Here is a 13,354-nt window from a genome sequence, read left to right on the forward strand (position 1 = left end):
ATTCTCCCATTGATATACATGGGAGAGGAGGAGGGTCATTGCTTCAAAAATGGGGACTCCTTTTCTACATGTCTGACATATGATGAGGAAGAACTACAATCTCCATGAGTTTTATCCAGTTTGGATGGCATATCATAAAGGTCTGTACCAAAGGAGTGTCTTCCACTGAAACCAATGGTATGTGATAACTAAATAGAAGTATGAAAATAAAACAACAACAAAGGAACAATAACAAAACAAAACCTACAATACAATCTGTGAAGAAATGCAATTTCATTTGAGGTCTGAACTCAGCAAAACCTTCACCTTGCGTTTTAAAAGTTTCCTCTCTCTTGCTAGAGTACAAGGAGGGCGGGGTGGGGAGGAGGCAGGATTGCTCAGCAGCTTCAACCACCAAGCCTTTATATATGCCATCACAGGCACAATGAGACAGATAAGTCACACATACACCTTCAGCTAGACAAGTGAAATCCAGCAGGAAACAGAGATCTGGAAGACTTAATGTCCTGAAGTCTTATGGAAAAGCTCTTATGGGAAAGTCTTATGGAAAAGTCTTATGGAAAAGCTTCTATGACCCAGCCTGACTTGGTCAGTGGGAGAAGAAAGAGAAATGATAAAACTCCTGGGAGAGGAGGAGGGTCCCTTTTGTGATAATTCCATTAAGGCAGATAGAACTCTGACCTAAGGCCTGTAGAAGGCAGCCATTGCCATGTGCTGACCTGCACACCTGAGCAGAGGCTTCAAGGTAATGGGGATGTTCTAAAATAACTGTAATCGTTTAAGTTAAGGATCTTGCTGTAGACTATGATCCACTAAGGCATGTACAGAGAGAGAGAGACAGAAGAATTGCATTTTACCCTTTTCGTTTGGTTCCCTTGCCGAATCTGGTGCTGTGCTGAGAGTATGCATGCGCATGCAGATTTTCTTATTAATAAATACTTTATAATTTTTAATGCTGGTAGTGATTCTCTGTACTACTTCAGACTTCCACCATTCTGGGCATGCTATTTTTAAAAGGAGTGCCGGTGGAGGGCAGGGATTGGAGAGTGACTTCTCTCTCATAAGAACATAAGAGAAGCCATGTTGGATCAGGCCAATGGCCCATCCAGTCCAACACTCTGTGTCACACAGTGGCAAAATTTTTTATATATACACACACACTGTGGCTAATAGCCACTGATGGACCTCTGCTCCATATTTTTATCTAAACCCCTCTTGAAGGTGGCTGTGCTTGTGGCCGCCACCACCTCCTGTGGCAGTGAATTCCACATGTTAATCACCCTTTGGGTGAAGAAGTACTTCCTTTTATCCGTTTTAACCTGTCTGCTCAGCAATTTCATTGAATGCCCACGAGTTCTTGTATTGTGAGAAAGGGAGAAAAGTACTTCTTTCTCTACTTTCTCCATCCCATGCATTATCTTGTAAACCTCTATCATGTCACCCCGCAGTCGACGTTTCTCCAAGCTAAAGAGTCCCAAGCGTTTCAACCTTTCTTCATAGGGAAAGTGTTCCAGCCCTTTAATCATTCTAGTTGCCCTTTTCTGGACTTTCTCCTATGCTATAATATCCTTTTTGAGGTGTGGCGACCAGAACTGCACACAGTACTCCAAATGAGACCGCACCATCAATTTATACAGGGGCATTATGATACTGGCTGATTTGTTTTCAATTCCCTTCCTAATAATTCCCAGCATGGCGTTGGCCTTTTTTATTGCAAACGCACACTGTCTTGACATTTTCAGTGAGTTATCTACCACGACCCCGAGATCTCTCTCTTGGTCAGTCTCTGCCAGTTCACACCCCATCAACTTGTATAGGTAGCTGGGATTCTTGGCCCCAATGTGCATGACTTTGCACTTGGCCACACTGAACCGCATCTGCCACGTTGACGCCCACTCACCCAGCCTCAACAGATCCCTTTGGAGTTCCTCACAATCCTCTCTGGTTCTCACCACCCTGAACAATTTAGTGTCATCCGCAAACTTGGCCACTTCACTGCTTACTCCCAACTCTAAATCATTTATGAACAAGTTAAAGAGCATGGGACCCAGTACCGAGCCCTGCGGCACCCCACTGCTTACCGTCCTCCACTGCGAAGACTGCCCATTTATACTCACTCTCTGCTTTCTATTACTCAGCGAGTTTTTGATCCACAAGAGGACCTGTCCTTTTACTCCATGACTCTCAAGCTTTCTAAGGAGCCTTTGATGAGGAACTTTATCAAAAGCTTTCTGGAAGTCAAGTTAAACAACATCTATCGGGTCACCTTTGTCCACATGTTTGTTTACCCCCTCAAAGAATTGTAACAGGTTAGTGAGGCAAGATCTTCCCTTGCAGAACTCATGCTGAGTCTTCCTCAATAACCCGTGTTCATCAATATGCCTACTCATTCTGTCCTTAATAATGGTTTCTACCAACTTTCCCGGTATTGAAGTCAGACTGACAGGCCTGTAATTTCCCGGATCTCCTCTGGAACCCTTTTTAAAGATGGGGGTGACATTTGCTACCTTCCAGTCCTCAGGAACGGAGGCAGATTTCAAAGAAAGATTACAGATTTTTGTTAGAAGACCCACAAGTTCAACTTTGAGTTCTTTCAGAACTCTTGGATGTATGCCATCCGGACCCGGTGACTTATTAGTTTTTAATTTGTTTATCAGTTGTAGGACCTCCTCTTTTGTCACCTCAATCTGACTCAGGTCTTTCAACACACCTTCCAAAATTAGTGGTTCTGGGGCGGGCAAAAGGTTCTCGTCTTCCACAGTGAAGACGGAGGCAAAAAATTCATTTAGCTTCTCAGCCATTTCCCTATCCTCCTTCAGTAATCCTTTTACCCCATGGTCATCCAAGGGCCCCACTGCCTCCCTGGCTGGTTTCCTACTTCTAATATATTTGAAGAAATTTTTATTGTTGGTCTTTATGTTTTTTGCAATATGCTCCTCATAGTCCCTTTTTGCCTGCCTGATTACAGTCTTGCATTTGATTTGCCACAGCCTGTGTTCCCTTTTACTAATCTCACTTGGAGTCCTTCTTACCTTTTACAGCTTCCATTACTTTGTTTGTTAACCATGCAGGCCTTTTCTTATGCCTGTTTGTGCCTTTCCTAACTTGTGGTATGTATTTTATCTGAGCTTCTAGGATTATTGTTTTAAATAGTGACCAAGCTTCCCCAAGGGTTTTGACCGTATTTACCTTTCCTTTCAGTTTCCTCCTCACATGCCTCCTCATCTAGGTGTATTTACCCCTTTTAAAATTAAAAGTGGTTGTGGCAGTCTTTTTGGGCAACTCCCTATTTAAACAAACGGTGAAATCAATAACATTATGGTCACTGCTCCCAAGCGGCGCAATCACTTTTACATCTCTCACCAAGTCTTGGGCATTACCATCTCAGTGATGCATAAGCTGTTATGCTGTCTCTGTGATAACCAGAGGCTGGATAGCAGGAGACACAGAGGTCTCAAAATGGGAAGAGGAAGCTGGGAGCCCTGTCTTTCATTGTGGACAATTCCTAAGGCCAAATGTTGGCAGCCGTTGAACTGGGGGAGGAGGGGGGGGGAGAATTATCAAAAATGAAAGAAACAAAAACTCCCATGCACTTCTATCCAAGTCTAAGAATCAGCAAAAATGTCACTATTTTTATTGTGTTGGTTCTTATAGCAACTCAGATTTATGTGCTTCACAGTTATGAGACTGGAACCTGAGCATGAAAAATGTTACCTTACCCAAAGCCACACAATAAATCTAGAGACAAGATTTCAAGGTGGATACCATAAGTTCTACTGCTCAGACATGCCAATGTAGTGAAAGAGCTGGTTACATCTCTGGTTACATGCTCTATGTGGGGCTGACCTTGAGATGTGCTTTAAAATGATAGGTGCACAGTGCTGCAGCCGGGATGTTGACTGGTCATGGGGAATATATTTCTCCAGTGCCGGCCCATCTACACTGGCTCTCTGTTTCCAAGCACAATTCAAGGTACAGGTATCAACCTTCAAAGCCCTATATGGTTTGGAACGAATATACTTGAAGGACCACTTAATCCCTTATGAACCTACACAACCACTATGGTCATATTCAAAAGCCTAACGTTGGATGCCCCCACCTTCTGATACTAGGCAAGTAGAAATCTGGGAGAGGACCTTCTTGATTATGGTACCAAATTTCTAGAACACTCTCCTCAGAGAGATTTGTTGTCCCCTTCTGCTGCCATCTTCTGCTAGCAGGTGAAGACCTTTTAGTTTTGTTTGACATTCCCGCTGTGATCCCTCCTTTATGCCCAATGTTTTAATTGTTCTGTATATTTTAGCTCTAGTTTTTATTATTTTAATGATGTGTTTTTGTTCATCTTATTGGTTTTAAAACATGATTGCATTATGTATGTTTTGATTTGTTAGATGCCTTGGAGGCAGAAAGGCAGGATATACATTTTGTAAAATATCAACATATCAACATTAATTTATCAGATTCTCAATGTGCCCAAATCAGGGCTTTTTTGTAGCAGGAACTCCTTTGCATATTAGACCACACACCCCTGATGTAGCCAATCCTCCAAGAGCTTACAGGGCTCTTAGTACAGGTCTGAAAGCTCCAGGTACAAAAAAAGCCCTGGCTGAAATCCATGGTTAGTTGAAATCTAAAAACAACAAAAACAACATTGGAAGGTTAAAATATCCAAAATAATACAAGCAGTGTCAGTAGCTTTAAGAACTGAATGCCCTCAGTGGCTGTTCCTAGGCAACTGCAGCAGCCTTGCCAGCTTTCCAAGCTTGGCTTCAGCCTTGCTCTTCCCAGGGTTGTTTTGATCTTTGAGAGAGAATTCACTAGGGCCAGGCCTGCCAGGAACCACTGGGGGACTTGCTGAAACTCAGATTGCATGAGTCACCCAGGTTTGGCTGATTGCTCCTGTTCAACAGCAGCCACCCATGAAATTCAGTGTGTGTGTAGTGCTTAGAGTTTTAGACAAGGATCTGGGAGACCCACGTCTGAATCTCCACTCTGCCATGGAATCTTGCTGGACCAGTCACACCATGGCCCAGTCACACATTCTCAGCCTAACCTACCTTACAGGGTTGTTGTGATGATAAAATAGATAAGAAGATAATGAGATATGCTGTTTTCGATCCCCATTGTGCAGAAAAGTGGGGTCTAAATAAAGTAAAAAATAAATACAACTTAAGTTGTGGGGCAGATACATGATTGCTAGGTGGGTGAGGCAGAGAAAAGGGAGCCAGGAAAGGTAATAATATGGATCTTCTTGGAGGAGGAAGAAAGGAAATTATTTGGGGAGCAAGATAGAGGGGAAAAATGATGTGCCCCTGGTACTCCTTAGCTTTTCCCTATTGTACCTCCCTAAGTAGCAGAAGATTTGAATATTAACTTTATTTGTGCATTTAGTTGGATAAAGGAAACTGGTGTTCTTTCATGGTTATGGAAAGTGGTGGAAAGTTGCAGCTCTAGGGTTTTCAAGGTGATCAGAGGTAGTTTGACATTGCCTGCTTCTCTGTACTATCATGGACTTCCTTGGTCATCTCCCATCTAAGTACTAGCCAGGGCTAACCTGCTTAGCTTCTGGGATATGAGAAGATCAAGTTAGCTGGGCCATCCAGGTCATGACATCTTTCAAAGTCATCTGAAAGGGATCTTTCAAAATTTGATTTGTATGAATATTAGTATTCTCTCGGCTTGGCTTCGCGAACGAAGATTTAAGAAGGGTGCAATAGTCCACGTTTGCTGCAGGCTCGCTGGTGGCTGACAAGACCAATGTGGGACAGGCAGGTCCGGCCACAGCGGCTGCAGGGAAAAGTCTGATTTAGGGTTGGTCCTGTAGCAGTGCAATTCTTCCTCAATCTCCTTTTGTCCTCAAGACCAGCTATGCGTGCGTTCTCAAAGGAAGAGACAGCCTTAGTATTAAGAAATGCACTAAAGATTCACTCCTCAGCCATATTTTGTGAAATAACTAAGAATGCAACTACTTATATTTCAGACTACAATTCAACACTGCCAACTAGGTCAGTGCTTGAGCGGTAGATGTGGAAGTTAGTAATTCTGGAGAAAAACTGCAGGATAGAAATGTTTTAATAAATAAAAAGGAAATATGGTTAGGATGAATTGTCCGTGTCTGGACTCTGGACATGTGCCAGGCTCAGTGACTTCTTTCCCCTGGTTCTGGATCCTGTTCAGATACCTGCTACCACTTCTCCCCTTTTAGCTGATTCCTGGGCCAAAGTTCTGCTCTAAGTCACAGAGAGAATAATAATAATAATAATAAATTTTTATTAATACCAGATTGAACCAGAGATATCTTGACTTTAATTATACTCTAAAGTACTGCATCCACATAGAACAGCTGCTTATTAAAGTAATGCTAAATGACAAGAATTTTAGCTATGTGGGGTGTTTTCAGAATATTGTGTTTTTATGTAATGCACAGAAACAAGACAATTACTCTTTTCATACCTTCCTATTTGGCATTCAACAGGATGTAATCCTCTCACTTGCTGTTACACTGACTGCAACAATTAGATTCATTTGTCTAATATTTTTATATGCATTTACTGAACAGGTTTTCTTACTGATAGCTGATTCTGGGCTCTTTATGATTAGTTTACAGGTATTTGGCATATGTCTACTTTATATTAGCATCATATGATCCTAGTGTCTTTCTAATTTTAAGGAGACATTTAGTGATTTGGATATAATCCCTGAAAACCTGATCCTGAATAAATGCCATTGAAAATGAATAGGACTTGCTCAGGAGCAATGCTTGTTGGATTGAAGGGTCCAATCTATCTGGTATTCAGATAGGGTGGACCTTGAATTCCCAAAGGGCCCATGCTAAGGGTTGTATTTACTGACTTGTTCTGTCAGTCTAATTCCCTTCCTGCTCATCTGATCCTTTGGTTACTTACTTAAAGGGCTTCTCCCCTGTGTGTGTCCGGATATGATTGTTGAGGGTAGTAGCACCAGCAAAGGCACGACCGCAATAGCCACACTTGAAAGGTCTGTCACTGGAATGAGTGACTACGTGGTTCCGTAGCTCTGAAGGTTGGGAGAAGGATTGGGAGCAGTGTCCACACTGATAGGGCCTGCAGAAAATAGAAACACCCAATGTGATCACTACTTTCTTTATTGATGCATATGGAAAATGCTTTGGGTGGTGCAGCCAAGATTTTGAATGTTAATCTCCAAAAAGGAATAGAAGAATGGGCGTTCTGTTGTAACAGTAATTAAAAATAGAGAAAAATTTAAGTTATAAAAGTGCTAATGTACTGTTTCATACTTAAAAAGCATAGTCCATTAGGGCCTTTCTGATAAATATAAATCCACAAATATTTTAAGGTTTTATTATCAAGAACAAGATTCTAATGGTTAACCATCTCCAAAACCACTTACAATTCCCACTTTAGTGGTTGTATCAACAAAGGCAGGTTCTTCACTAACACAAGCAACATAAAAACTGTCATCTTGATTCTTCTGAATATATGAAATATATACTCTTAAAGGAGTCAGAGTAGTAACCCCCTCCCCCAAATTTATCAGACCAATGGCCCATTTTATATAGCTTCCTTTTTCATTCATGTTGCAAGCCACTCTGAGCCCATTCACAGGGTAAGATGGGATATAGATCTCAAAAATAAAATAAATTCAAAGCCAACCAGATTCTTACAGAAGGTCTGCAAGAAAAGCATGAAGGCTAAGCCTTCCCCTGTTCTTCCTCAGGATAAATGGTATCCATATAGTTACTGCCTCTGTCCTTTAAATGATGATAATCATTGCTTCTTTGTTAATCATGTTAACAGAATTATCATGTATATACAATTAATCACTTGTGGCTCCCATCTGCAGATAGCTACATCCATGCATCAGGGCCACATGGAGGCTAAAGAGATTCTTCTGCAAACTTGAGGCACTCCCTAGGTTTGCAGAAAAATTGGGGAGGGGGGCACCCACATGGGTAAGTATGTTTAAATCTCAGATCAGAACAGAGCCTGGCCACAGGTGCTAACAACCACTTGGGTCCAGCCTGTGTCCTGGGGTGGTGGTGGTGGAGGAGGAGGAGACTGGGAGCTGCACCAGATTTGGCTGGGGTGCAAGAAACCAGGAGCCATGCCAAAGGAGGATGCTTACAGCTGAGCAGAGCTGTGGCAGAGGACACATCTGCAGTTGACACCAGCAGCCACACCCAGCCACAATGAAGGAAGAAAGTGGAGGACACTGGCAGTCATGCCAGGCTCAGCCACAGCACAGAAGGCTGCCAGGCTCAATAGCTGGTGGAGGAGGGTTAGAGCTGCGGCAGGCTTGGCAATGGAAGGGATATGGGATTCCCTCCCATGAGACTCCCCCCCCCCGAGCTGAAAGAAGGGAATCAAATTTGGGTACGTGGCAGTGATGGAGGAATTCCTCCCCACAAGTATCATGGGTCCCACCTTGTCTGCATACTTATTTCCCAAGTGTACTGTCTATTAGCACATACCTAAATCTGCAGATCAGGGGCACACGGAAAGAAAACAGATATTTCTGCTAATGAGGAGGGCTACACACAAATCTGAAATCCTTAAAAATTACAGATGGGTGGGTCTACCCCCCCCCCCCAACACCTGCCAAAACAAAAGATAATGTAAAACTTACAGCTTCTTTAGATGGAAACCTGGCAAGGCCTGGGATGAGTAGCAAAAGCAGTAGCAGCTGTGATGTGGAAGAAGGAAAGAAAGGGCGTTTTCACACTTACCTTAAGCCGGAGCAATGTCCCTCTTCACCGTGCAGCGTCTGCACGGTTTTCGCACTAATTGCTCCGGAGCACCTGGAAGAGCCGGAAAGTCCCGCGGCTTTTGCGGCGCAAATGTAAACCGGTTTTTGGCAGTTTACATTTGTGCCGCAAAAGCTGCGGGACTTTCCGGCTCTTCCAGGTGCTCCGGAGCAATTAGTGCGAAAACCATGCAGACGCTGCGTGGTGAAGAGGGACGTCGCTCCGGCTTAAGGTAAGTGCGAAAATGCCCAAAGTCTCAGTGGGCCCAGCAGGAGAGGACAGGAGCCTTGCTGGCCCTGGATCAGCATTGGCAGCAGTGATGTTGAAAAGGGAGAAGCCACAGCAGACCCAGCAGCAGAGGCTGGGAGCCTCTCTGGGCTTGAGATTAGTGGTAACAGCAGATACATGGGTGGTTAAGATGCTGCAGCTGACCATTGCAGCATTGGAGGACGCTGGCAGCCAGGCACAATGGTAGATGGTGAGACCTGGAGCTGCACCAGGGTAGGTGATGGAAAGGAGATGTGGCATACCCCCATGAGTCTCATGGTCCCCCACTAAGCCAGGAAAGAGGGAATCAGGTGTGTGAGGAGAGTCCTCACTGCCCCCTACCAAACAGCCAGTGAAGGATTTGGTGGGCGGCACTGCTCCCTATGAAGCCAGCAAGCCCACCTGTACACTGTGCCATAAGGAGGGGATTGGGTTGGGAGCGAGAGTCTTCACAGCAGTCCTCTCTACACCCACCCCAAACTGGCAATGAGGGAGCCAGATGGTGGCAGCAACGATGGAGGGGAAGATGTGCCAGACCACAGCAATAGGAGTGGAGGGATTCTTCCCAGTGACTATTGCAGGTGCCCACTGACATATTCTAACAGCCACATATCCACTGACTAAGCTCACCTGGGAAGAACATTTATTATCATGCATGATAAGGGTGGAGGGGAGAAGCAAGCATCCTTTTACTACTTTCATAGTTAATGGGGAAATATTAACTCCCTTGTTGTGTATGTGGACCAAAGTGAAGACTATTGTGTGTGTTCCTGCTTGGCTCATTGGAGCCATAAGGACTGAACTTGAAGACTCTGGAACAATGGACACCAGGATCCAAATACCTGTTGCCCTGCTCCAATCAGGAGCCCCTGGTTGGTTTGAATAACCCAATGGTGTGCTAGCGCAGGAACCTTGAAGTGTATATAAGTTGGCCCCGTTAGTTAGTCTTATAGTGCACCCCTATACTATGCTGTAAGGAAAAAAAGAGCTATGATCACTACCACCTCACCTCTTCATTGCATTGAACCCACTATATTATATCCTTCCTTTTCAACATCAATATCAACAGAGGTTTGCTCTTATACTACTATTAAATACAGCCAGGACGGGTAAAGAAGCATTGAGACTGAAAAATAGGGGGAGGGGAGAAAAATTAGAATGAGGATAGATGAATGGCAGTTCATGAAAGGAAGAGAACAAAATGAAAGAGATGTAAGAAAGATTAGGGAACAATAGGAAAGGACAACAAAAAGTTGTGGAGGGGGGTGTTGCTACCACACACTAACAAAACTGCCCCTTGGCAAGATCTGGCTGTGCAAAATTTCAGGAAATGAAAGGAAAGAAGAAACCATAGACCTTTTTAAGAGACTGCATCCTTTTCAGGATGGTCTTCTGATGCTCTAGTGTAGAACTGGCTGATGAGTTTCCTTCAGCCTTATGGTAAACTTTGCAGAAAGGCCAAAATGTTTCCTATGTTCTGCCTTCCTTGTGCCCCTAGTGACTGCAGTCAGAACTGCATTAGAGTTAAAGTGCATTCCATGAATACTGGTTGACAGCCAGCTTCAGGGGCCTTCCAGCTGACTTGGGTCTCCTGAATTTCATCCCCCCCCAAAAAAAAGAAAATTGGTGGCTCTGTTTTCCTGATGACTTCTAACAAGCCAGACTGTGAGGGAAAGCAGCACTAGATGGTCAGGATTCTTTGCTCCTACTTGCCTGTCTTCCAGCACTGCTTTTCCCTGCCATCTGGCCAGTTAGAAACTGGTGGGAAAGTTTCAAAAGGACAGCTAAGCCAGGTGTGCATGTGTGTGAGGTGGCTCCTTCTAACCTTCTTCCCCTGTAGCTGCGAGCTCAGCTGTCCTTTTAAAACTTTTGCTCAGTTTCTAATTGTTCAGCCTGTAGGGAGAAGCAGCACTGGAGCTGCAGGGGAAGAGCATAGACTCCCCCTGGTCCTGCCTCAAGTGTTGCTTCTCCCTAAAGGGAGAATTAGAACCTGAGGGAAAGCTGCTGCAGCTCCCATCATGGGGAGGAATGGAAGAAGGGAGAAGAGATTGCCTGAAAAGGGACGGTGTGGGGAAAAGAAGGAGGAAACTAAGAAGGGGTAAGCAGAATAGAGGGGTAAGATAGAGAAGCATTGGGGAAAGGGGGAGATTGAGATGGAGTGGGGGGAAGGGGATGAGAGATGATTGCCAGATAAGATTAGTGCGAAAGAAAGGGGAAAGACTGACATATAAGTCAGTGGTAAAGGTAGAAAGAGGGAGGGATGAGAGAAGATTGGTAGATAAGGGACTGAAAGAGAGAGAACTTTGATAGAGAAGGGGGAAGAGGGAAGGATTCAAAGTTAGGGGAGATGCCTCCTCCACACAAGTTTATTGTGGGTCCACACATGTGAAATTCTATTGATCATTCATTTTATTATATATTTACAAGGCCTTTGGGCATGAACTTAATACATCAGAAACCAGCCTTGTTTTTTTTAGCTGTAGCGGACTTTTGCTTGTGTTCCTCTTTCAGTGTATTAAGGAAGGGATGGGGACAAGCACATTTTGATGTAACTTTGCTTAAACAGTATCAAGCATCAGTTACACAAAAAACATGGCAGTTTTGAATATTCAAAGCTGCCAGAGGCCCATTTTGTTAAATGAAACATGATTCATGAGGCTTTTCCTTTTTTAACATAACAGATAAATTCTTCTCCATAGCTATCTATAATAAACATCTTGACAACACATAAGGAAGTTTCTGCAGGTTTCTTTCTTTCCCATGCTTACAAGAAAATTTCAGATGTATTAATATGCTCTCTTTACTACAACCCAGGCCTCATTTTGGGCAGGAGCTTACAGGAGTAGAGCTCCAAAACCTCTAAATGTTATTGTGCTTTTTCTTTCTTACCCCTCCTCCCCCAACACTTGCTTCTGGGCTCCATTGTTCAAACCCCCTTTGAGAATTTTGCTGAACTCTAAGATTTGCAAACTTTCTAATATTTTTCCCCACAGAAAAAGGGAAAATAACCCAAACATATAAAGCATACAGATGGAAATCTTCATCATGCCACTGTGGCCACATAGGAGAAAGTAACTTTAAAAGTATGATGGAAGTAAGGTTTTATTATGATAATTATAATTCAAGAAGCATTTCAAGGTAGATGCTGAGCTGATATAATTTAGTACACCTTCTGGTGATGTCATGGGTGTGTGGCATATGCAAATGAGTTATGTAAATGAGTTGTTCTAATGAGCTCCAGCCCCTTTTTTTCTATGAAATTATCCCTGCTACAATCAATTGGTAACTTGTTGATTAGTGTGTTGACTGACACTAGGGTTAAGACTAGTCAATATCATCAATAGTCTTGTTTGAATGTACCCTTCCCTGATCTCTCTTTTTAATGCTTGTTGGGAAGAGAAATATTGCATCCTACCAGATGCTTTTGTGTGGTTGCGATATTTGAACAGGAAACACATCTGCTAAATCCAACACAGACAGGCCTAAATATTGCAAATAAGAGCCAAGTTAAAACCTGGAAATAACTCCATTATCTGGCTCTAAATACACAAAACATTTTCAAATATTACACTCATCCATAAATAGCTGGTGGCATCAATGCCACAACACATACACAAGAGAATGCAAAAGGAAGCCCCCCCCCATGACCAGGATCAGATCTACATGTTTTTTGAGGGGGGGCAAAATTAAAAAATGGCGTCCGCTTATGGGCCATTCTGTTTTATGGTCCCATAGAATGCAATGGACTCCATACCCAATTTGGTGCCCCCCCACTTTGTCTGCTCCTGAGGCAAGCACCCCCCTCTGCCCCTCCCAGATCCAGCCCTGCCCATGACCTTTAGAAAGAGATCAGGATGGGTAAAGTAGTATTTCAATCATACTACTGAACGTTAGATACAAGAGGGAACAACCTATAAGTATCCCTATCAGGTAATTCTAATTCATGTATTAATTAATCCTAATTTATGCAAGTGTCTTGATCAATAAAGACACAATATAACCTGTTTTGAAATCAGACTATAATCCCTCCCTCAATTCTCATGGAAATGTAATGTAATCTCAGTACTAACCTTCAGCCCAAATGGAACCAAATTGCATCGGTAATGCTCTGAGTTAATCTGCATAAATAAAATTCTTGGCATATTGAAGTCCACACAAAAACGCTACATGCTTTGCAGTGGATTCATTAAAAAAGGAGCAGAGTTTTTAATATCAGATATTTTGCTATGCATCTATTTTCTTTTCATTAGTGAGACTATTTTCATTTAAATATGCTGTTTCTCCTCCTGATTCTCATATCACAATGCTAAAATGCTAAAAGAAATTTATTTATTTGTGATGTTA

The 13,354-nt window shown here is 43.0% G+C and overlaps 1 protein-coding gene across 3 annotated transcripts in view; it reads right to left on the reverse strand.

The window, feature by feature from the left end:
- Positions 1-13,354, reverse strand: part of PRDM6 (PR/SET domain 6) — a 180,998-nt gene that overhangs the window by 12,368 nt on the left and 155,276 nt on the right. For 2 of the 3 annotated variants that reach the window (XM_060235531.1, XM_060235530.1), the window contains one exon: positions 6,906-7,082. The exons of the other annotated variant lie outside the window; for it this stretch is intronic. In XM_060235531.1, coding sequence (XP_060091514.1) covers positions 6,906-7,082 — 177 coding nt within the window. The remainder of the gene's footprint in view (positions 1-6,905; positions 7,083-13,354) is intronic. 3 annotated transcript variants of the gene reach the window in all.

Source organism: Heteronotia binoei, chromosome 4 (genome assembly GCF_032191835.1).
Source record: "Heteronotia binoei isolate CCM8104 ecotype False Entrance Well chromosome 4, APGP_CSIRO_Hbin_v1, whole genome shotgun sequence".
Lineage (NCBI taxonomy): Eukaryota > Metazoa > Chordata > Lepidosauria > Squamata > Gekkonidae > Heteronotia > Heteronotia binoei.